The following is a 26,334-nucleotide window of genomic DNA, read 5'->3' as shown; positions in this document are numbered from 1 at the left end:
CAATTCGGATATGCCAAAAAGAAGCCGAAAAGTGCTTCCTTAAAGTGAAAGGGTGAAAGTTCTTGATTTAATAAGAAAAAAAAAATAGTGTGCCAAGGTTTTAAGATCTACGGTAAGAAAGAATCTTCTATACATGAAATTGTGTAGAAGGAAAAAGAAATTCGTGCTAGTTTTGCTGTCACACCTCAAACTGTAAAAGTGATGGCCACAGTGTATGATAAGTGCTTAGTTAAGATGGAAAAAGCATTACATTTATACAGTAAGATATTTTGAGAGAGAAATTACATTCACGTAACTTTTATTACAGTATGTGGTTATAATTGTTCTTTTTTTCTTTTTCTTTTGGCTGCAAGGCTCGTGGGATCTTAGTTCCCTGACCAGGGATTGAACTCTGGGCCCTGGGCAGTGAGAGTATAGAGTTCTAACCACTGTACTGCCAGCGAATTCCCATAATTGTTCTATTTTATCATTAGTTGCTAATCTTTTACTGTGCCTAATTAATTAATTAAACTTTATCATAAATATGTATGTAAAGGAAAAAACATAGTACAGTTGACCCTAGAACAGCTTGGGGGTTGGAGTGCCAGCTCTCTGTGCAGTCGAAAACTGGCAGAGATAACTTTACAGTCAGCCTTCCGTTCTGCATCCTCAGGTTCAACCAACCTCCAGGTTGCATTGTACCGTTTTTTCAACTATTTGTTGAAAAAAATCCACATATAAATAGACCCATGCAGTTCAAACCCATGTTGTTCAGGGGTCTACTGTATATATAGGGATGGGTACTATCCGAGGTTTCAGGCATCCACTGGTGGTCTTAGAAGGTATACCCCGTGATTAAGGGGGTGCTGGACTACTATACATGGTACTGCTTTATCAGTCACTTTATAGCTTTGTTTGTTTTTTCTTTTATTTAGATCGTAAAAATTTTAACATTCCTGGGGGCTTCTACAAAGGATCTTTTTCAGTTTTGCTCAAGGGAAAGCTCTGAATCTATCAAGTAGCTCTTAAAGAAGTCTTTTGTGTGAGTTATATATATAGATGTTTTCATGAAGAGGAGTGAAAAGCCAGAAGGATATAGACAAATGAGGCCTAAGACCTTTCCTGCCAGTAACTACACTGGCAGCAGCCGACAAATGCTGCAAGAAATTCGGGAATCTCTTAGGAATTTATCCAAACCATCCGATGCTGCTAAGGCTGAGCATAACATGAGTAAAATGTCAGCTGAAGATCCGCGACAAGTCAGAAATCCACCCAAGTTTGGGATGCATCATAAAGCCTTGCTGGAAATTCGAAACTCTCTACAACCATTTGCAAATGAAACAAGTCGGAGTACTTCAGAAGTTAATCCACAAATGCTTCAAGACTTGCAAGCTGCTGGATTTGATGAGGTAAGAATTTTTAAAAACAAAAGAAAGGATTTTTCTTACCTTACAGTACATAACACTTTTTAGGTGACCTCCTGCCCAGATGTTTCCTTTGAGAGAATTTAAATAGAAATTTGTATATTCTATTCTATCAGCAAAGAATGTTGTTTACAATTTCATTAATTATTAAAACAAAATATTCATTAATTCTTTAGCTTTCTCTGTGGTCCTGAGATTTAAAAGGTCAAGTCATGAAGTCAGAGTGGAAGTGCAGGTGAGGGAAGCCACAAGTGAGGGCAGGGCAAGGACATCCGTCTGTGTGGGGTAGTTTCCCCTGTGAGCCGAGTGGCTGTTGTAGAAATGAGGGCCCTAAGGGGATGAAGTTTAAGCTTATACTACAGAGAAGGAAGAGCGGCCAGAGACATCATTCAGCACTTAACGCTCACAGACCTCTCAGACTCAAAGCTTAACTTCACAAAAACTAAAAATTTACTTGTTGATTAGTCTCCAAGAATTGCAAGTTTTTTTGGTGAAATTTCAGTTCATGTCAATTATGCTAAGTCTTTAATATTTACTTTTAGAACTCATTTTGAAAGTTTTCATAGTCTTTATTATTTAATCATACCCATTTTGCTTAGATTACTAATAAAATTTATTTTCTATGATTACATAGTTTAGATGAATATTTTAGATAGCAGAAATCATTTTAGGTAAAAATTGGCCATGGAAATTGTAACTAAATGTGAATAATGAAGCATTGATTACATTTTCTTTCAAAATGATAGTAACTTTTTTCCTGATTATAAAAGTAATATCTATTCCCTGTTAAAAATTAAACCATATAAGGAAGAAACTAAAAATTAGCTCCACTACACAAAAATAACTACCCTTAAAATTCCTTCACCTTGTTAATATTTTAGCGACCACGTTTTCAGATATCTCTGTATTTAATTTTAAAAACAAGAACCTAAGTATGCATTATAGTAATGGATTTGAAAAGGGAAATTTATAACTAAACTAGGAAGAAAAAAAGATTATTCTTTCTGGCCCATTATCTTCACTTGATTAATATTATTTCCTATTAATTTTATATTTAAGTGTTCTAAATATATTGGATTTGCACCAGAAAATATATGGGGTTGGGGGAGGAGAAGAGATCCTGGGATGTTTTCCTGGTTAGTAGTTGGAGGATTAAGGAAATGGCTTGAATGGAGAGTCTCTTAGAGTACTTTCTTTCTAATCCTTTAGCCAAAAGGCAAAGAATAAAGAGAAGGCTGAAACGTTGGTCTTATTCTTTCCTCTTACATATTGCTAGGGAAAGGGAGTTTAGAAAATCACATGGCTGTAAAGGCCCTTAAGTGGTAACCTGTATGTCAGATAAATCACATCAGTAAATATGTATTTATGGAGCTCTTACTGTGTGTGAACCCGTCAGTAAGGATAGGGAATCATACCAAAGATGGTCTGTACCTTTAAGGAACTTAAAAATTTTTTCTAACGTAGACAGTTTTAAGAAGTGTAAGGCATTGGTCAGCGCCCTGTTCTTTATCTGTTGGCAATAATAACAATAATTGCTTTGCGTTACAAAGATACGTTAGCTTTACTGCAATCACACATTTCAAAATTGTTTACCTTATGACATTAATAGCCCCTTAAGCAAGGTTGCTGTACTAAAAGCATTTAGATATTTATCAATCCTCATTTATCCAAATAACGAAGGAATAGTATTATTTATACTCACCGTGATATAAAGAATATGGCAATTTACTTCTTCTACCTCCTGAATCACTCATTCTGGTAACTTCCCATTATGTTGCAGAATTTGTTCAAGATCCTAACTTGATACTTCAAAATTCTTCATCTAGTTTTCGCTTTTTTTTTTTTTTTTTTTTTTGCCGCACCACGCAGCTTATGGGATCTTAGTTCCCTGACCAGGGATTGAACCCGGGCCCTCAGCAGTGGACGTGCACAGTCCTAACCACTGGACCACCAGGGAATTCCTTTCACTTCATTATTTTTATCATTTCGTAAACTCTAATCTATTCCTTTAAGTATGCCAAATTCAAGGCAGTTGCAATTTTTTAAGACTGTTTCTGGTGCTCTATAAAATTAGAACCTTAAATGTTTCAAGATTAATTTCCTCGTAGGAATAAACGTTAAAAATTAAGGATTGATGCATTCTTGGGGCACATAAAGCTATAATCACTGGAGTGTATTCTTGTTTCTAAGCATGAAGAACAAAAGCATAGTAATGGGGACATAATGTTTTCTTAGCACATAAGACTTCTATTCCAAAGTTACTGATTTAAGGGTGCTCTTTTTCACACTGGCACTAAGACCCCCACTTAAGGAACACTTGGTTGATATTGTTACCGGTGTAAAAAATATTTTAACATATAGCAATAAAAGCCAGCATAATCACCACCAAAATCACAGGCTGAAATTCTAGTGCATTTAACGGTATGGTTCCTACAATGTTGAAAAAGAATGGTGGGTGTCAGTTTTCTTACCAACTGAGATAGCGCTGCCATGTGATATTAGCATAAATACAGTTACAGTTCACTTGGTTTAACCACTTTTAAAGTTAAGCACTCCCTGGGAATTTTAATTTGGATGATATGTATTATTTTAAATTTGCACATAAAGTGAGACTTACTAATCCTTTGTATCTCACTACAAATTTTGCAAAGTCTGATTGGCATAAAATGTGACCACACTGTACCTTTTTATCAGTTAAGGATTGAGTTTGGTTGCTTTTAATAAAAATCCAAATAATAATGCTTTAAACAAAATAGTGACTCAGTTTATATAGCTAGCATCAGTTCAGTCTCTTAAAAATATCAAACTACAACTCTTAACGAATCTCTTGAATTTTCCTTCTTGGTGGCAACATGCTCTAGCACAGGTGTCATATCTATTGTCTAGGAAACAGGGTACAGGAGGGACCAGCACCTAAATCAGGGACAGCAACATTCTTCCAGAAATCCTTGTTTTTTTTAAAAAAAAGAAAAAGAAATCCTTGGTTTTTGTCTCATTGGTCAGAATTTTCATGTGGCCGCTGTAGCTATAAGGAAAACCTCTTTCAAAAAAATCCTAGTAACTTTTTCTAAAGAAGGGAGACTGGGTCTTGAGTAGGCAACAAGTCTCTGCCGCAGCCTTTTTTTGCTTGGCCTCAATCATCTCCAGTCATTTTGAGTAAGAGGATCATCTATCAATAGCCTGGTCACCCATTAGTCTTATTAAGCCATTTCTCATTTAAAAATATTGTTTGAAATACTAAATCTTCTAGGACAAGTAAGTAGCTGCCTCCCTCTTGAAAAATGTGTATCAGTATACTTTTGGCATGTTAGTGTATAATTTATGTTTACATATAAAATAAAGGACACGGAACAGAGCAGGACAACCCATATCTGAGCTCCAGGCACCGTGCTTTTACATGTTTTCTTGTTTAATCCTCACATCAACTCTGAGTGTATTACAGATGAAGAAACTGAGCTCTGAAATGTTAAATAAGTTACCAGAGTTCACACAGTTCTAAAGTGGGGCACATAAATCTCCAATCACTGGAGTGTGTTTTTGCTTCTAAGCATGACAGACAGAGCATAGTAATGCAGGGCTGCTGGAACTCAACCTCTTTGGTTCCATTTGATTCCAAACTCCCTGTTTTTTCTTTCATACCATGTAACCTAAAGTCTTCATCAAATAATCATATAAAGTCTGAGTGTTTTTCCTCTACCATTTGTCCTATATTTGTGTCCTCATAAATAAAATTCTCTGAAAATGTAAACCCTAATGAAGGTAGGAACCAGAACTACATAGCTCTTTTACTAGTAAACACAATGATAAAGATGCTTAATAAAATACTTTAACAGTACGAAAGAGTGGTTTCCAGTATGTTGATTGATACCTTTTTAACAATCTGATAGTCTCTGTTTGTTTATATAAGAATGAGAAATTCAGAAGCATGTTATTACGATTGCATCTGGGGAAAAAACCCTAGAAGAAAACAGTAATACATTACATAAAGGTGAAAATATTAAAGAAACATTTGAAGAATTTGAGGGTTTGTTTTCTTTAGTAATTTGAGATTGTATGGATTTTTATAGTTATACTGTGCTATACAGTATATCCTTGTAGCTTATTTATTTTATACATAAAAGTTTGTACCTCTTAATCCCCTACCCTTATCTTGCCCCTCCCCCCAAAGTAGTTTTACAAACAGGACATTAAATTTTGGCTTGGGGCCTTATTCTTCAAAATTATGAATTTCTCCAGTGGAAGTTATAGTGTTGTTTCTTTCTTACTAATTATAAGATTTAAATTTTATTTCTGTTTTTAAAACTTCATACCAGGATATGGTTATACAAGCTCTTCAGAAAACTAATAACAGAAGTATAGAAGCTGCAATTGAATTCATTAGTAAAATGAGTTACCAAGATCCTCGACGGGAACAGATGGCTGCAGCAGCTGCCAGACCTATTAATGCCAACTTAAAGCCAGGTGATTAATCACATTTTTTCCTAGTCTCTTATTTTATAATACTTAAAAATATTTAAGTACATAAAATGTTTTGTCTTAGAAATTGTTAAAAGCATCACGGTAAGTGAAAGCCTCAAGCTAGAAAAATAACATTATAGTGTTACACCAAAATGAATTTGCAGATGGGGCTCTAAAGTTCCATAGGTAATTCTGATAAGCAGCAGTCTAGGTTGAGAACTGCTTGGTTGCTTATAATGCAGCTGAAATATTTTTCTTTTTAACCATAAATATAATTCAGACTATTCCTTTTTTATGTATATAATCTTATTGTAAAACATGTTCATCATAGAATATTTAGAAAGTAAATAAGCGAAAACACTGCTATTAATACCCACAAGATTTTGGTATGTTTTGTTTCTCAGTCAAAAACTGGAGTGGATTTATATGTGTGTATTTTGATTCTTATTGTTTAAGCAAAAAATGGGGTCATAGTAAAACCTACTTTATTCACTTAGTATACCATGTATAACTTTCCTTGTTATTAAATGGCCTACAGAATACTTAGCTACAGTAAGGTAGACTCATCACATATGTTATTTAACCAGTCTCATTTTTTGACATTTGCCTTGTTTCCTTTTTTTTTTTTTTTTTTGCCATTATAGACAGCACTGCAGTAAATTCCCCTGTACCTCAATCTTTGTACATTCCTGATGATTTGGTAAAAGTAAATTTTCAAAGACTTGCAAAAAATTTTTCTCATAGGCGTACCTCATATTATTGTGCTTCACTTTATTGCACTTCGCAGATATTTCAGTTCTTACAAATTGAAGGTTTGTGGCAATCCTGCATCAAGCAAGTCTGTCGGTGCCATTTTTCAAACAGCATTTGCTCACTTCATGTCTCTGTGTCATATTTTGATAATTATCAAAATATTTCCAACCCTCCACCAGTAAAGATTATGACTTGCTGAAGGCTCGGATGATGGTTAGCATTTTTTTTAGCAATAAAGTATTTTTTAATAAGGTATGTACATTGTTTTTTAGATATAATGCTATTGCCCACTTATTAGACTGTAGTATATATATGTGCATATATACATGTATATATATATAAAGTGTAAACATAACTTTTATCTGCACTGAGAAACCAAAAAGTTCACATGACTGACTTTATTGCAATATTCATCTAACTGCACCGAACCCGCAACCATCTCCATCTGAGGTATGCCTGTATTGCTGACCAGAAAGGTGCTACCAACTTGTTTTGTCCCAGTCAGTTTAATATGAGAATGCCTATATTTGTAAATCCTAGGTATTATCCTTTTTGTATATTTAGTGGTTGTGAAAATACTATCATTTTACATTCACATTTCTTTGATCACTGGTGAGCCTAAACATTTGTTTATTGATTATTTTTAAATTGACATTTTAATTCTTTCTTAATCTTGTATTTGTCTTTTTAAATTGATTTATAAGAGGCCTAATTTTTTCATTCAGCAAATTTTTCTTGATCAACCGCTATTTCAGGCCCTTTGCTTGGCATTGACTATAAAGTTCTTGCCCTTTTGTGGAGTTGAGATTCTAGTATGGGAGCTCAAATACACAAATACATGTAGAATTACAACTATGTAGGTATGAATGAAGAGGGGACAGTTATGTGGTACTGTGGACTTATATAATAGAGGGATTTTTGACCTCATCAAGGAGATGAGAGAAAACCTTCCTGTGAAACTGATAGTAGAGCTGATATCTGAAGAAAGACAAGGGTTAATGGGGATGGGTTTCATGAGGAAGCGTGTTCCTATGCATGGTTTGTTTGGCAGGTTTTGATGTCACATTCGAAGAAATGAAAGTGGCTAGAACCCTGAAAACAAGAGTATAAGATATGAACGGAGAAGTGCATAGGGGCCTGACTATGCAGGACTGTCTATTGATTTTATCCTAAGAGCAGCAGGAAGTTATGGAAACATTTCAAGCAGGGTAATGACATGATTAACTTTGTGTTTCAGAAAGATAGCTGCAATGGATGAGAACGGATTAGAGAGAGCAAAGGAGGGTGTCTGGATAGACTTGATAAGAAATACAATTCACAGGAAATGAAGGTAATTTGGACTAGGGAGATGGTGGTGGAGAAAATTGAATGAAATAAGAAAGATAGGAGGAGTAAAATTGACAAGGACATGGCGATAGATTGCATATGGTGGGTGATAATGGAGTGGGATGACTCTTAGGCTTTTGGTGTATAAAAATGGATGGTGATACCTCACATTATGAAAGGGAACGCTAAGGGAGGACAGGATTTGGTGGAGAAAGATCTTAAGTCTGGTTTTAGACATAAGGTTTAGTTAGGTTCATTGAGTTATCCAAGTGAGGATGTCCCATTATTTTGCAGAACTTGTTCAGGATTCTAACTTGGTATTTCAAAATTCTTATCCAGTTTTCGCTTCTTTTTTTTTTTTGCCACACCGCGCGGCTTGTGGGATCCTAGTTCCCTGACCAGGGATTGAACCCGGAACCAGGGTGATGGATGGTTCGTCCATGTGGATGTTGAAGTTATAGAATGTTGTCAGGGCTTAGGGTAGAATGCCAAAGTTATGGGTGAATGAGGGCGATCAAGTAGGTGTTCACTGGGTGACCAGTAGAGGAATGAATGTGGCCTCCCACAGATAGCATGAGCTTCCAAAGAACTGGCTTTTAAAAAAAGAGTTTGCAGAAATAACAATGATCTAGAAGCGTAAATGGAGAGCAAAGAAGTGGAGTTCCCCCTTTTAGCCCAGTTTATTTTTAAAGAAAACCTTGACTGCAAAGGACTGAAAGGAAGGTAATGTCAGCAGACGATAACCAGCTTTAAGGACGTGGGGGGAAAGCTTGGAGCAGAGGCTAGTGATCGAGGAGTATTTGCTAGTTATAGAACAGAGCGTGTCTAGAGGGCAACAGTGGGAGGGTTTAGGAAGTGGAAGAACACGAGAACTTTATGGGAGGTACAGAGCAGTAGGCATGGCAGTGTACTTGAGGGTTGCAGAGATTTCGTCTTACCTGGTAAAAGCTGGGAGAGTGACTTGGTGCAGTTGGCCTCAGCTGACTAACCGAGGAAGGTGAGACTGAGCCTGTGGTCAGAGGACTTGTCTAGCTTGCCCAGAGTGATGACTTTCCCTGAAGTCGTAGACCCAAGATGCTGCCCAGCCTAGATGAAATAGAATGTTAAACTGTACATTCTGAATATTTACCAGGTTTTTTTATGTGTTATTAAATGTATTTTCTCCCAGGATGATGTTGACCCTTCAAGTTTGTGGGTGTTTCTTGTTTTGTTTTGAATGGTGCTAAGTGTTTTATGTATTTATCAGTCTATTACTGTATGTCCTCTCCCTTTGTCATACTTGGGAAGACCTTCCCAGGAGGTACAAAGAGGTACCCCAATATTATCGAATGTTCACTGGTTTTCTCCTAGTACTTGTATGGTTTCATCTTTAACATTTAAATGTTTAATCCTTCTGGAATGTATTATTTATATGTATCATATCTTATATGAATGTATTATATATATATTTTTTAATGTATTATATTTTTCTTAGTGACCAGACTATTTTAAATACTTCATTTTTTTTGGTATCATATGTTTTCTTGCCTGTTTAATTTATTTGGAAATTCCATTAAATAGAGACTTTGTAAAATCTCTACCTTATTTAGTGTTCAGCTAATTATCCCCTACTGCCTTTTTTTGTTTTAAAAGCCATATTGAAATGTATTTAAAATTAGTGTTATATCTATCAAAATTACAAATGGACACATCCTTTGGCTCAATAATGCCGTTTCTAATAATTTGTCTACTTAACATATATATGAAATGGTATCTGTACAAAATTCTTCATTGCTTTTTGTGGGGAGGGGTAAAACAAAAGACTGGAAACAACCTTAACAGCCATCAGTAGGGAAACTGATTAAGTAAATTTGGGTACATCCATACAGTGAAAAACTGTAATAACATTTTTTAAAGGTAAAGAAACACTTTATGTACTACTACAGAATCTTCATTTTTTTAAATGAAAAGACCCAGGCACAATAGTATATATAGGAGGTATACTTTTTTAAATTTAAGTGTAGTTGATCTACAGTGTTAGTTTCTGATGTACAACAAAGTGATACAGTTATGCATATACATATTCTTTTCCATTATGGTTTATTACAGGATATTGAATATAAGTTCCCTGTGCTCTACAGTAGGACCTTGTTTTTTATCCATTTTGTATATAATAGTTTGCGTCTGCTCATCCCAGCCTCCCAATCCAACACTTCCCCACCTCCCCCCACCCACCCACCCTTGGCAACCACAAATCTGTTCTTTATGTCTGAGTCTGTTTCTGTTTTTTAGGTAAGTTCATTTGTGTCATATTTCAGGTTCCACATATAGGTGATATCATATGGTATTTATCTTTCTTTTTCTGACTTACTTCACTTAGTATGATAATCTCTGGTTGCATCCATGTAGCTACAAATGGCATTATTTCATTCTTCTTTATGGCTGAGTAATATTCCATTGTGTGTGTGTGTGTGTGTGTATTATATATATAGATAGATAGATAGATAGATATATATATAAAATATATATATATATACTACATCTTCTTTATCCATTCATCTGTCAGTGGACATTTAGGTTGTTTCCATGTCTTGGCTCTTGTAAATAGTGCTGCTATGAACATAGGGGTGCATGTATCTTTTCAAATTATAGTTTTGTCTAGATATATGCCCAGGAGTGGGATTGCTGGATCATATGGCAACTCTATTTTTAGTTTTTTTGATGAACCTCCATACTGTTCTCCACAGTGGCTGCACCAATTTACATTCCCACCAACAGTGTAGGAGGGTTCCCTTTCCCTTTTCTAGTACTATTTACCTGTGTATTCCTAAAATATCTTACTGATGACATTGGTTACCTTCAGTGACATTGGTTGCCCAAGGGACGGGGTGGGTGTCCTTTTGTACTGCTTGAATTTTGAGCTATGAGAATGTGTTACCTAGTCAAAAATAAATAAAATTTTAAAAGGTAAAATAAAAGCACATACTCAAATTTGATTTTTGTGATTCTTGAAAGAGAATTATCATTTAGTAGTGTTAGAATTCCAAGCTAAGTTTTTCGAAAGTAAGAGGTTAAAAAAACTTTTTTGTTTGTTTGTTTTTGTTTTATTCCCATAGGGAGTGTGCAACAATCAGTTAACCGCAAACAAAGCTGGAAAGGTTCTAAAGAATCCTTAGTTCCTCAGAGACATGGCCCACCACTAGGAGAAAGTGTGGCCTATCGTTCTGAAAGTCCCAGCTCACAGACAGATGTAGGAAGACCTTTGTCAGGATCTGGTGTAACAGCATTTACTCAAGCTCACCCTAGCAACGGACAGAGAGTGAACCCCCCGCCACCTCCTCAAGTCAGGAGTGTCACTCCTCCACCACCTCCAAGAGGCCAGACTCCCCCGCCAAGAGGTACAACTCCACCTCCCCCATCATGGGAACCAAACACTCAAACAAAGCGCTATTCTGGGAACATGGAATACGTAATCTCCCGCATCTCTCCTGTTCCACCTGGAGCCTGGCAGGAGGGCTATCCTCCACCACCTCTTAACACGTCCCCAATGAATCCTCCTAATCAGGGACAGAGAGGCATTAATTCTGTTCCTGTTGGCAGGCAACCAATCATCATGCAGAGTGCTAACAAATTTAACTTTCCACCAGGGAGACCTGGAATTCAGAATGGCAGTGGCCAGACTGATTTTATGATACACCAAAATGTTGTCCCTGCTGGCGCTGTGAATCGGCAGCCACCGCCTCCATACCCTCTGACCCCAGCTAATGGACAAAGCCCCTCTGCTTTACAGACAGGAGGACCTGCTGCTCCTTCATCATACACAAATGGGAGTATTCCTCAGTCTATGATGGTGCCAAACAGAAATAGTCATAACATGGAACTTTATAACATTAATGTACCTGGACTGCAAACAACTTGGCCTCAGTCATCTTCTGCTCCTGCCCAGTCATCCCCGAGCAGTGGACATGAAATCCCTACATGGCAACCTAACATACCAGTGAGGTCAAATTCTTTTAATAACCCATTAGGAAATAGAACAAGTCATTCTGCTAATTCACAGCCTTCGGCTACAACAGTCACTGCTATTACACCAGCTCCCATTCAACAGCCTGTGAAAAGTATACGTGTATTGAAACCAGAGCTGCAGACTGCTTTAGCACCTACACACCCTTCTTGGATACCACAGCCAATTCAAACTGCTCAACCTGGTCCTTTTTCTGAGGGTACCACTTCAAATATGACCGTTATGCCGCCTGTTGCTGAAGCTCCCAACTATCAAGGTCCACCACCACCTTATCCCAAACATCTGCTACACCAAAACCCATCTGTTCCTCCATATGAATCAGTCAATAAATCTAGCAAAGAGGAACAGCCGAGCTTGCCCAAGGAAGATGAGAGTGAGAAAAGTTATGAAAATGTTGATAACGGAGATAAAGAAAAGAAACAGATTACCACTTCACCTATCACCGTTAGGAAAAACAAGAAAGATGAAGAGCGAAGGGAATCTCGTATCCAAAGTTATTCTCCTCAGGCATTTAAATTCTTTATGGAGCAACATGTAGAAAATGTACTCAAATCTCATCAGCAGCGTCTACATCGTAAAAAACAATTAGAGAACGAAATGATGCGGGTAAAACCTTTTTAAAAATTTTTTATTTTTATTGGAGTATAGTTGATTTACAATGTTGTGTTAGTTTCAGGTGTACAGCAAAGTGAGTCAGTTATACATATACATATATCCACTCTTTTTTAGATTCTTTTCCCATATAGGCCATAACAGAATATTGACTAGAGTTCTGTGCTATACAGTAGGTCCTTATTAGTTATCTGTTTAATATATAGTAGTGTGTATATGTCAGTCCCAATCTCCTAATTTATCCCTCCCCGCTCCTTACCCCCCTGGTAACCATCAGTTTGTTTTCTACATCTGTGACTCTATTTCTGTTTTGTAAATAAGTCCATTTGTACCATTTTTTTTTAGATTCCATATATAAGCGATATCATATGATATTTATCTGATTTACTTCACTCAGTGTGACAGCCTCTAGGTCCATCCATGTTGCTGCAAATGGCATTATTCCATTCTTTTTTACGGCTGAGTATAAAACCTTTTAAAATGTCCATTTTTATACTTGATTATGTATTTGCTTGTTGTTTATTTTAAAATACTGTGGTCCAGTATTTTTCTTTCTTTTTATCCTAAATATATTATCAATTATTTAAAAGTTAGTAAACATTAAGTATTTTTGATTATACCATTTTATTTTAGCATTTCATGATTTACTCAGAATTTTTTATAATAAAGTTGTAATAAATTAAGAAAAATACAGTTTACAGTGTGTAGTTTAGGTATGCATAATCCCTTTAATGGAAATTGGAGCAAGGGTTTTTTTCTAGAGTTTACACATTATCTTACATTTTAAAATAAACTAGAAATATCTGGGTCCCATCTCTTGATAAACTTATGAAACATTTATTTTTATTTACAGTAGTTTTTGGGCTTGGGGGCTTATTCATCAGATTGGTCTTAATTAGAAAGTGTCAGACACATCTCCTTTCAGTTATTTCCCCTTCTAATTTTATTTTTATAATGTACTAGAAAAATATGTTGAAATTATTAAACTACTAAAAAGGAGATCAGAATAATTAAACACTTTAGATTAATATCTGTTGTTGATTCCATGTAGATCTCTTCACTAGATATTACGGTGGTACTTTCATTATTATTTTTATCCTCTGTTTACAGTTCAAAGATTTGGCTCCTAATCTTACATCTAGTGCTCAAAAGCCAAGAGGCTTAAATTTGTGTTAAACTTCCTTATGAAACTTGAGAGAGCCATTCTTTTAAAATGATTTTTCTAAATCTGATTTCACAGTATAGTTATTCCTGCTATAAATTGAATTTTGTGAGGTGAGAAATACCATGATAACCTGTATGACTTATCCATATTTAGCTCTTAGAATTTCTTACTAAAGTCTGTCTGTATGTATTTTCTTAGTTTATTTTTCCTTTTTCCTCTTCACTTTCACTAATAGCTGATTTAAACTTTTATGGTGTTGGAAGCTTTGCTGACTTCTGTAGCCTCCATTACTGTGTAGGCAAGTAAGATTTTTAGAGAAATAGTTCTGTACTAAGTCTGGCATGCCACCCTTAAAAGATTTTGCATGCAAACGCGCATCCTAACAGAAGCATGAGGTTGCTATATTTTAATTAGTCTTGCATTTCTAGAATTATACTCTACTTTTCAAATCAAATTCCTTTTCTATTTAAATTCTTAAGTTAATTCTTCATTAACTAGTCAAAAATGAACTATTCATTCCTTCTGAATCGAGGTATTCCATGTCTCCTTAGACGTTGGGTTTTGTTTTTATCTGTTTTTTTGGTATCTTCATAAGTCACACTGACTATTCTTTGAAACATTCCAAAATATCTAAAAGATACCTTGTAATCAAAAAAGTTGTCCCTTTTAAATAAGGTAGGACATACCCTTTGCATTTTGCATTAGTGGTGGCTGCGAGTCCTACTTACTCTAATGCCCTGAGAAAGATAAAAGGAAAGACTGACTATTAATGAGTGGTTAGGTTAGGAAAGACATTCTTTTGTTCTTAATACATCAGTTTTTTAGAATAAATGAACCTGAAGTGGAAGAATTTCTTTTCATGAAGGATAAAATGAGAAGAAGACCATTTGAGGCATAGGCATTCCACAAAGAGATGCATATAATGAAAGCGATCCAATTACGTAGTTTGGGATGAATATGCATGAAGAGATAGATGAGGGTGCATGTTAACACGTTTGGCTATTGCACACTGGGAACAAGTTTTTTGAGTGCATTAGAGAAGAGTAGAAAGCTGACCATTGATATCTCCTCCTTGCTCTGCTTTCTACAGCAGACTCTGCATATACACTCACCTTGTGTATCCTGTTAACTCTTTCTTATGCCGCACTTTTGATAATTAATTTTCTCTGAAGTATATTCTAGATTTCTAACATGCTTTATTAAAAATTATTATGCATTTAACCTTTAAATATATGCCTGAATTTTTTCCAAGCGATTTCTTAATATTTAGTATAGAAGATAATTCCTCATTTAATATTTAGTTTATTTGCCTAGGTTGGATTATCTCAAGATGCCCAAGATCAAATGAGAAAGATGCTTTGCCAAAAAGAGTCTAATTACATCCGTCTTAAGAGGGCTAAAATGGACAAGTCTATGTTTGTGAAGATAAAGACATTAGGAATAGGAGCATTTGGTGAAGTCTGTCTAGCAAGAAAAGTAGATACTAAGGCTTTATATGCAACAAAAACTCTTCGAAAGAAAGATGTTCTGCTTCGAAATCAAGTTGCTCACGTTAAAGCTGAGAGAGATATCCTGGCCGAAGCTGACAACGAATGGGTAGTTCGTCTTTATTATTCATTCCAAGACAAGGACAATTTATACTTTGTAATGGACTATATTCCTGGGGGTGATATGATGAGCCTATTAATTAGAATGGGCATCTTTCCAGAAAATCTGGCACGATTCTACATAGCAGAACTTACCTGTGCGGTTGAAAGTGTTCATAAAATGGGTTTTATTCATAGAGATATTAAACCTGATAACATTTTGATTGATCGTGATGGTCATATTAAATTGACTGACTTCGGCCTCTGCACTGGCTTCAGATGGACACATGATTCTAAGTACTATCAGAGTGGTGAGTAAATTCATAAAATTTGGACATATGCATATGATTTATAATGCAATAAAATATAAGATGGTATTATCCCTGGATGGGAGCCAGAAGTCCTGGGTCAGGTCTTGACTCCACTGGATAAATGTGGGTGAGTCCTTTAGACACTTAGATTTATAAAATGAAAGAGTGTGCTAGAATTAATTATTTCTAAATATCATTAACATTTTTGAGTTAATCTCTTTATTTTATTTTATTTATTATTATTTTTTTTTGCGGTATGTGGGCCTCTCACTGCTGTGGCCTCTCCCGTTGCGGAGCACAGGCTCCGGACGCACAGGCTCAGCAGCCACGGCTCACAGGCCCAGCTGCTCCGCGGCATGTGGGATCTTCCCGGACCGGGGCACGAACCCGTGTCCCCTGCATTGGCAGGCGGACTCTCAACCGCTGCGCCACCGGGGAAGCCCTCTTTATATTTTATTAATTTGAAATATGTCAGACGAATAACAATTTGAAAATAATTTTTAAATGAAGCCCCATACCCACCATTCAGCTTAAGAACTAGATATTAGTACTTTTGACGACCCTAAGCAATCACTTCCTTTTCTTTCTTCCATAGGAGTATTTCAGAACTCTATAATCAGTTCTTTACTTTTCTCTACACTCTTATCACTTATGTGTATATATCCCTAAATAATTTATTATTTCATTTTGCCTACTCTTGAACCTTTATTTAAATGTAATCATTCTATATGTAGTCTTCTGTGTTGACTTCCTTTATATGTTTGAGGTTCATCTGTGTTCCTGCATATAACATTTATTTTCACGACTGTTTAGGCTTCTGTTGTATGACTGTTACACAACTTGTTTAACCTTAAACACTTTATGTACATGATTCTGTTTAATCTTCACAACGTCATTGTGAGGCAGAGTGAAGAAACTGAGGCTAAGTTAGAATAAGAAACTTGCCCATGGTCAGACAGAAAATAAGTGTCAGGGCTAGGCTTTGAACTCAGGTTTGTCTGCTTACGGGGCCCATGTTATTTCTTCTATACACACTGCCTCACCAACATCCCTCCAAGCACTAATGGAAGTGTAAGTCAATCTAGCATTCATTGAATACTTACTATGACTAGGTGCTTTACATATTTTCTGATTTAATGCTTGCAGCAATCCTCTGAGGTAAGTATAACTGGCCTCCAGTGCTTCTTGTGAACACAAGAAGATTGACATTAAATGGATAGAACTGAGATACTACTAGGAGTAGATCCTGAACCTACTTTAATATTCAGCTTAACATAATTTAATGTCTCCCCAGATTCACCTAAATTACTTGGGGTTCATCTTACAAATATGATTCTTAGGCTCTATTCCAGTCTTCTGATTGAAAATCTCCACTGAGGGTAGAAATTGTATTTTAATCAGACATCCTAGATGATTATTACAGTTAGGTTAATTTCAAATATTTTTTTTCCTAGATGATTTCATCCAGTCATGGCTTTAATTACTAGCTCTACATCAATGACTTCCAAATCTCTCTCTTCAGAAACAGCCTCTCCCTTTCACAAGGATTCCTAATAGACCTTTCAAACTTAACATTGCCAGTCCACAACTCTTAATTCTCCCCCTCCATATTTGTTCCCCCTCCCTTTTAGTAAATTGTACCACCGCCACCCATCCTTGATTCTTTCTCCACACCCTCCACGTCTGATCCCTCAGTAAGTCCTGCTTGCTCCACCTCTAAATATATCTAAATGTATCTTCAATCTCTTCACTTTTCTCCATGTGCACTGTTACCATCACAGTCCAAACTTAACTGTAACAGCCTCTTACCTGATCTCTTTTTCACCCTTGTCCTCCCTATAATCTATTCTCTATACAGCAGTTAAACTTTTCTTTTTTAAACATTTATCAGACCTTTTCATTCTCTTGCTTCACACTCTCCAGTATCTTCCCGCTGCACTTTGAGGAAAAAGCAGACCATTTCTCTCGCTCACACACCCTTGTGCACTGGCTCCTGCTCCATTTCCTACCGTTCTCCCCCTTTTGAACCACACTGCTCTTCTCTGTGGTGCTGCTGGGATTGTGTAGGTGCCTTGCTCTGGTTTTCAAATGGTTGAGTTCCTCTTATTTTTTTATAAATGTCACCTCAGTTGGTCTTCCCAAGCCACCCTAGAACATTTGCCGTATCACCACCCCATGTTGATTCTCTGTATGGAATGCATCACTATGTTTCTTATATATGTATTTGTTTGTTGTATTTCTCCCCTGCAGAGAAGCTACCTGAGAGAAGAATAGTGTCTTTATTATTATCGTTGTCATTTGCTGAATGAATGAAACACAACTCTTAATTTGTTTGAAACTTTGTCTGGAGTAGTGTTGCAGAGCAGTCTGAGTACCAAATTCTCAATCCTACCTACTCAGTGATTTTTACCGTCATCACTTAATATTGAGTAAATTACTGCATCTTAGGCTTAGTTTTCTTAGAGTAAAACTTGTCCTATTGATATTTCAAGAGTGCAGGCTCTAATTGTTAATAAACACCATCAGTGATTTGCCATACATTGTGTCTCAGCTTGTCAACAAGGGGAAGCGTTGTTAACTCTAAACTATGACGTCAAAAGGTTAAACAGACTAGGTTTACTCTTGTTCTTGTTGCTTTTTTTTTTTCGTTTATTTATTTTTTTACTATACAGGTGACCATCCACGGCAAGATAGTATGGATTTCAGTAATGAATGGGGTGACCCCTCTAACTGTCGATGTGGAGATAGACTGAAACCACTAGAGCGGAGAGCTGCACGCCAGCACCAGCGATGTCTTGCACATTCTTTGGTTGGGACTCCCAATTATATTGCGCCTGAAGTGTTGTTACGAACAGGTAAAACGTTTGTTTCATAAATAATCTGAGTATGCCTTTAGACCAGCTGAAACTACATTAGAATGTGGCTCGTTTCAGGCTTATAATAAAAGTATTAATTTTTCAGTATAAATTGGTGATTTAATATTAATTTTGATTGTATTAATTCTGAGCACTTTTTTAAAAGTGCTTATGAATAACCACAACTTTGGTATCTTATTTTAGGCTATACACAGTTATGTGACTGGTGGAGTGTTGGTGTCATTCTTTTTGAAATGTTGGTGGGACAACCTCCTTTCTTGGCACAAACACCATTTGAAACCCAAGTGAAGGTAAGGTATAGAATCTATACCAAAAGAATTGTTATGAAGTCCCAGTACCATACACCTTTATCAGTCCTTTACTTTGAGCATCTTAATCTAGAATTAAAGAAAGAACTTGTAAGGATACAGGAACCCACTAAAATTCCATGAGCGAACTCTTATCTCCATCATCTCACTGTTACCATACTCATATCCTTCCTCACTCATACACTACATTCATATTTCATTCTCATAGAAGTTTTTAGTACCTTTTGAAGATGTATTCCAGTTTACTCTTACTACTGGCTGCTGGCTTTGTTTCCTTTCATGCACATTCTAGCCCCAAACTACTAACAAATGTCTGTATCTCCCTGGCACTTAAATGAAAAGCTGCTCACAATTTTGACCATAAACTGTCCCATTAAAAAACCCTTTAGTGGCCTTGTCTGTGGGCTAAAGTCCAAATTTGTCCTCAGTTCCTTTGTTCATACCATTCCCTCCATCTGGAATATCCTTCTTTCTCTCCCATGTTTCACAACCTTCCCCCCTTTCTGGTTCACTCCTGGTCATTTTAATCATTCTCTGAGAATGTCTTAAGATAATCATCTTTTCTATGATGCTCTCCTCAAGTTACAACTTCTGTCATTGCACTTAATACCTTATATTTAAAACTTCTTTTAGAATTTCTTTTATTACAGGTCTACTGGTAATGCATTCTCTCAGGTTTGTGTCAGATTTGTTTGAAAGTGTCTTTATTTCCCCTTCATTTTAATATATATGTATATATGTAAGTATATGCATATGTATAAATACATATATATTTGTGTGGGTGCTGTGTGTGTAAAAAATTGGATGCTTTCTCCCTAATTTCAAGAACAAGACAAGGATGTCTATTCTAATGAGTCTTACTCAACAAAGTTCTGGAAGTCTTAGCCAGCGTAATACAGCAACAACAACCAAAAAAAGGCATAAAGATTAGAAAAAAAAAAACTTGCTTTATTCACAGATGACATAATATCGTATACTGAAAATCCCAGGGAATCTGAAGAACTCCAAAGAACTAATAAGTGAGTTTAGCGAGGTTGTAGGATATAAGGGTACCACGTAAAAATCAATTGTATTTCTATAGTCAAGCAATGAACAAATGGAAACTGAATTTTTTTTTTTTTTTTTTTTGCGGTACGCGGGCCCCTCACTGTTGTGGCCTCTCCCATTGTGGAGCGCAGGCTCAGCAGCCATGGCCTGCGGTCCCAGCCGCTCCGCGGCATGTGGGATCTTCCCGGACCGGGGCATGAACCCGTGTCCCCTGCATCGGCAGGCAGACTCTCAACCACTGCGCCACCAGGGAAGTCAGGCAGCTGAAATTTTAAAACAATACCATTTACAGTAGCTTCGCCAAAATGAAATACTTAGGTATAATATTGGGTCATATTATACCTATAATTCTATTAGGTATAAATCTAATAGAACATGAACAAGATCTGAATGCTAAAAGTTACAGACTGATGGAAAAAACCAAGATCTTAATAAATGGAGAATCATACCGTGTTGATGGATTGGAAGACTCAACATAGTAAAGCTATCAGTTCCCCCAAAACTAATCTACAGATTTCACTCAAATCCAATAAAAATTCCCAGCAGGAATTTTTGTAGGTATAGGTGAGCCAATTCTAAAATTCATATGGGTAGACAAAGAAACTGATAAGAAAACAGGGTCTTTAAAATAAATTTATTTTTTATTTATTTATTTTTGGCTGTGTTGGGTCTTTGTTGCGGTGCATGGGCTTCTCATTGTGGTGGCTTCTCTTGTTATGGCGCACAGGCTCTAGGCGCACGGGCTTCAATAGTTGTGGCTCACGGGTTCTAGAGCGCAGGCTCAGTAGTTGTGGCGCACAGGGCTTAGTTGCTCCGTGGCATTTGGGAGCTTTCCGTGTCCCCTGCATTGGCAGGCGGATTCTTAACTACTGCGCCACCAGGGAAGTCCCACAAAAACAGTTTTTTAAAAGAAGGATAAAGTTTGAGGAATCAACTACTTGGTTTTAAGACTTACTATGAAGTTACAGTAGTCCAGACAGTATGATATTGGCAAGAGGATACACACACAGATAATGGAACAGGATAGTGAATAGGGAAATAAGACCACACAAATATGGCCATTTGTTCTTTGACAAAGGTACAAATGGAGAAAGGATAGTATTTCAACAAGTGGTGATGGAAAGATTGGTCAGCCATATACAAAAAATACTGACTCAACATAAACCTGACACCTTACACAAAGACTACCTCAAAGTGAGTCATAGATCTAGATAAAATATAAAGGCTATACTTTTAAAAGAAAATGTAGGAGAAAATCTCTATGGCCTGGGCTTAGGTGAAGAGTTCTTAGAAATGACATTAAAATCATGGTTCATTAAAGAAAAGGTTGAGAATTTGGACTTCATCAAAAATTAAAAACTTTCAGTCTGCCAAAGACATAGTCAAACAATGAAAAGACAAGCTACAGTTTGGGAGAAAATACTTGCAGGTCACATACCCAACAGCAGGCTTATCTCTAGACTATTTAAGAACTCTCAAAACTTAAAGAAAAACAGCCTAATCCAGTGACTTGATAAGAGATTTCCTTAAATGTCTGTATCAGAAAAGAAAAGCATGTCTCTCTCTTTAAGTATTCCTGAGAGGGTCAAAAGAAAGGCAGGCCTCTGGACTGGTCCCTCAGGGAATCACCAAGACCAGCCAAAATGTACAGCCTCAAATTTTTGGAAGGCAAGGTCCTTACTGCCTACCTTGGCACCATACCAGGAAAATGGGCTGCCGTCTCCATAACCACGGTGAGGCTGAGGAATGGTGAATGGTAGTTGGTTCATGCACACTGCTATCTTACCAAGTTTTAGCAGCTTTTCCCTTCATGAAGCACTCCCCTCATTGCTCTTAGGGTCTAGTCAGATTCCACAGCACCAAAATGGTTGATTATGATGAGAGTTGAATTTTTTTTTCTCAATTTAATGATTGTTTTTGTGGAGGGACTGACCACTGAGGCTTCCTGTTTGCCATTTTCCATGAGATCTCACTCTACTGTGTTTTTGACTATTATCTCTTTATATAGTTCTGTTAGAGGTTGTTCTAGTGATTACAAGATACATACTAAATTTTCATTGTCTACTTAGAATCAGTATCTTACCACTAAAAGTTCAGTGTAGAACCTTACTACCATATAGGTCCCTTCATTCTCTACCCTTTGTGTCTTAGTTTGTTTTTTTTTTAAATTTATCTATTTATTTATGTCTGGCTGCACTGGAACCCCGCTGTCGCACGCGGGCTTTCTCCAGTCGCAGAAAGCAGGGGCCACTCTTTGTTGTGGTGTGCAGGCTTCTCACAGCAGTGGCCTCTCCTGCTGTGGAGCAGTGGCCTCTCCTGCTGTGGAGCACGGGCTCCAGGCATGCGGGCTTCAGTAGTCGTGGCTCGCAGGCTCCAGAGCACAGGCCCAGTAGCCATGGCGCGTGGGCCTAGCTGCTCCACGGCATGTGGGATCCTCCCGGACCAGGGCTCGAACCCGTGTCCCCTGCATTGGCAGGTGGACTCCCAACCACTGCGCCACCAGGGAAGCCCTGTGTCTTAGTTTTATATGCATCACATCTACATACATATAAAACCTCATCCAGGACTTCCCTGGTGGTCCAGTGGTTAAGACTTCACCTTCCAAAGCATGGGCAGCTAAGATCCCACATGCCTCCTGGCCAAAAAAAAAACCCAGAACGTGAAACAGAAGCAATATTGTAATAAATTCAATAAAGACTTTAAAAATGGTCCACATCAAAAAAAAACAAAAAAAGCCTCATCCAACAATGTTACAGTTTTTGTTTTCAACCATCAACTTATTTTAAAGAACTCAAGATGAGAATAGTCAATTGTATTTACCCAGATAGTTAGCATTTTCCTTGCTTTCCTGCATTCCTGATGTTTTATGATTCTTTCTATATCAATCCCTTCTGTCTGAAGAACTTCCTTTAGCAAATATTTTAGAGCAGGTTTGCTTACAGCAGATTATTTTAGTTTTCCTTCATCTAAGAATGTCTTTATCTCACCTTCCTTAGGATATTATCACTTGGTAATAGAAGTCTGGGTTTCAGTTCTTGCAGCACTTTAAAATGTATCCACTTCCTTCTGTCCTCCATAGTTTTCTGATGAGAAATCTACAGTAATTCAAATCATTGTTCCCTCAAGTAATGCATCATTTTTCACTGGCTACTTACAAGAAATTTTCTTTAGCTTTCAGTGTTGTAATTATGATTTGTCTGGGCATGGATTTCTTAGGGCTTGTCCTGTTTGGTGTCTCTTGACACAAAACAGCATCTTGAATTTACAGGTGTGTCTTTTATCAGATTTGGAGAATTTTCAGCCATCATTTCTTCAAATATTTTTTCTGTACCACATATTTTTTCCTTTTGGAACTCTGACACCAACGTTACACCTTTTGGTATAGTCCCACAGGTTACTGAGGTTCTCATATTTTCAAACTTTTTTTCTCTCTGTTGTTCAGATTGTATCATTTCTATTGAGTTTTCTTTAAGTTCACTGATTCTTTCCTCTGACATCTCCATTCTGCTGTTGAGCCCATCCATTGAGTTTTTGTTTTTTGTTTTTTTTTAAGTTTTTAAAGTCATGTTTATTCACATTGAATTTACATTCAGTAAAACTCACTCCGAAATTTGACAAATGCAATCACCACCATAATCAAAGTGTGGAACAGTTCTTCAACACCCGCCCCCCACCCCGCCCCCGAAACCTTATGCACAGACTCCTCCCTGATCCTTAGGAATCCACTGATCCATTTTCTGTCAAAGGGGTCAAGTTTAATCATCAAAATAATCTATTATAGAAAAAATGTAAGCACAAAAAAACAAGTTTTTAAAAGGATACTTTGAAACATACAATGTTTAGAATACTCAAAAGAATGGGATTTAGAACTAACCTTTGTAAATTAAAGCAGCTGACAAAGTTGTCTTAAGATAGTTGTATTGCTAGGATAGCTAGTCTAGTTACTATGTTGAGCTTCAGGCTGGGGCTGGTGGGCAGAAAAATGATTTTAAATAGTTTAAATGGAATTGAATTCTACAGAAATTCTCTATGGGGCAGATACATGTTCTTGCAGATATTTGCACCTTTTCAGAAGTTCTCCCCTGCTACCACCATGAAAAGGACAGTAAGCAAAAACCTCTACTCTGTATATATCAGTCAAAACATGTTCAAATACATGTTGTCTCCTCAAAAAGCTTTCAAGCACCACCTCTGTTTGTCAGCATCTTGAACTGGACTGAGCCGAGTCATGCGCCGAGGCCAGAAGGGTCCATTGAGTTTTTACTTTGGTTATTGAAGAGGGGGTTTAATTTTCTTCTCTACACAGCGCTGATAAGCTCATATATGAATAAGGGAGAATGAAGTTCATTTATTCATTTATTTAATAAATATTTATGGAGACCTACCCCTTCCTTCTCTCCCTCCCTTCCTTCCTCCCTCCCTCATTCCAGTTTATTCAAAACAAGAATAAGTGTTTATTGACTATCTGTTAATTATGTGCCAGGCAGTTTGCCAAACACTGGGAAATGCAAAGACAAAACATGGTCTATAGCCTTATGAAATTTTATACTGTAGTAGGACACAGACATAAATAGATACCACAAAGTATTAGAGATATTATGCTACAAGGAAATATATAGAACTGGGGAGGCACAGTAGAAAGTCATTTCTACCATAGGTTGGAGGTCTTAACAGGGGAACTAAAACTTACAGTAAGTCATGTAATACGAGTATAAGTTGCCTAGAGAGGAGGGAATGGAAAGAAAGGTTATTTCCCACCGATTCATTATTAAAGGTGAGGAAGGTGAGGGAATTCCTTGGCGGTCCAGTGGTTAGGACTCACACTTCCACTGCCAAGGGCCTGGGTTCGATCCTTGATGGGGGAATCTAAGATCCCATGAGCTGTGCGGCACGGCCAAAAAAAATGAAGTAAAGTAAAAAGGTAAGGAAGGTGAAATACCATGCAATTTATTTTAAAAAAACACAGTCCAGTAAGATTTTTTCATTTGAAACTTGGAGGAAATTTTTGTTTTTCTTATTTCTTTCCTTCTAATTTTTAAAAATCTTCCTTAAAGGTTATCAACTGGCAAACATCTCTTCATATCCCACCGCAAGCTAAACTGAGTCCTGAAGCCTCTGATCTTATTATTAAACTCTGCAGAGGACCAGAAGATCGCTTAGGCAAGAATGGTGCTGATGAAATAAAAGCTCATCCGTTTTTTAAAACAATTGATTTTTCCAGTGACCTGAGACAGCAGTCTGCTTCATACATTCCTAAAATCACACACCCAACAGATACATCAAATTTTGATCCTGTTGATCCTGATAAGTTACGGAGTGATGATAATGAAGAAGAAAATGTAAATGACACTCTGAACGGATGGTATAAAAATGGAAAGCACCCTGAACATGCTTTCTATGAATTTACCTTTCGGAGGTTTTTTGATGACAATGGCTACCCATATAATTATCCAAAGCCTATTGAATATGAATATATTAATTCACAAGGCTCAGAGCAACAGTCAGATGAAGATGATCAGCACACAGGCTCAGAGATCAAAAATCGTGACCTAGTGTATGTTTAACACACTAGGAAATAATTGTAATGAGGCTTTGCAAAAAGGCCTGAAACGCAGGGGTTTTTGAAGCTCTGAGAGTAAAATTATGCAAATGTAACAGAGCTATGTATGTGTGCTCTGTGTACAATGTTTTATGTTCCTAAATTATGGGAAATCCTTTTGAAATGTTAATTTATTCCAGCCTTTTTAATCAGTAATTTAGAAAAAAAATTGTTATAAAGTAAATTATGAGCTGAATATTATAGTCAGTTCTTGGTACTTAAAGTACTTAAAAAATAGTGCTTTGTTTAAAAGGAGAAGCCTGATATCTATTTGTACATATGCTAAATAATTTTTAAAAAAACAAGAATTTTTGAAAATTTTTTGAAAGACAGTTTTAGTTTTATCTTGCTTTAACCAAATATGAAATATACCCCACATTTACAGAGGTGTTTTTTTTCCTGCCCCCATAATTTGTTTTTGGAAAAAAATAAGCTATAGAAATGAAGCCATCATGGTGGTGAGTGTTCCTAGGCTAATGATAATCTGTATAATTCACATTTTGTAACTAAGAAATACAAGGTTGAAACAGTATGCTCATCCAAATGAAAAATAGTGCAGTTTATCTTTTTTTCCCATCTGTGGAATATTTAATTTTCTAACATATCTCAGAAAATTACTGGCTTTGAAAGAAAGCACTACCATTTTTCTTTCATATTGGTATTTTTAATGCTGCTTTCAGTTTTTAAAGGGAACAAAGCTGCCATAATTTAAAATTTTCAATACTAAAAGCTAATAAGATCTTTCATATTTTTACTTTGAAATTTAAAAAAAAGTTCCACGTCCTAAGCAGAGAGATCATTTTCAGCTTCATATGAAACTTTAATTAGAAATTATTTGTGGGTACTTACTGGAAAAGTACTTTTTCTGTATAGTGACAGTTTGGATT

At 36.6% G+C, this 26,334-nt stretch overlaps 1 protein-coding gene across 2 annotated transcripts; it reads left to right on the top strand.

Moving 5' to 3' along the window:
- Positions 1-1,031: 1,031 nt before the first annotated feature.
- LATS1 (large tumor suppressor kinase 1) lies at positions 1,032-25,412 on the top strand (the record flags this gene model as incomplete). Of its 2 annotated transcripts, XM_079716354.1 has the most annotated exons (7): positions 1,032-1,388; positions 5,717-5,864; positions 11,036-12,549; positions 15,035-15,617; positions 18,290-18,472; positions 18,677-18,783; positions 24,903-25,412. In XM_079716354.1, the coding sequence occupies 7 exons, from the start codon at positions 1,047-1,049 to the stop codon at positions 25,410-25,412; spliced, it is 3,387 nt and encodes a 1,128-aa protein (XP_079572480.1). The 2 variants fall into 2 exon arrangements, with proteins under 2 accessions (XP_079572480.1, XP_079572481.1); XM_079716355.1 differs by lacking the exons at positions 15,035-15,617; positions 18,290-18,472; positions 18,677-18,783; positions 24,903-25,412 and adding an exon at positions 13,021-13,083 and having other exon boundaries at positions 1,047-1,388.
- Between the last annotated feature and the right edge of the window lie 922 nt (positions 25,413-26,334).

This window comes from Hyperoodon ampullatus (genome assembly GCF_949752795.1).
Source record: "Hyperoodon ampullatus genome assembly, chromosome: 12".
In the NCBI taxonomy this organism is placed as follows: Eukaryota; Metazoa; Chordata; class Mammalia; order Artiodactyla; family Ziphiidae; genus Hyperoodon; species Hyperoodon ampullatus.
This window is presented reverse-complemented; position numbering and strand designations above follow the sequence as displayed.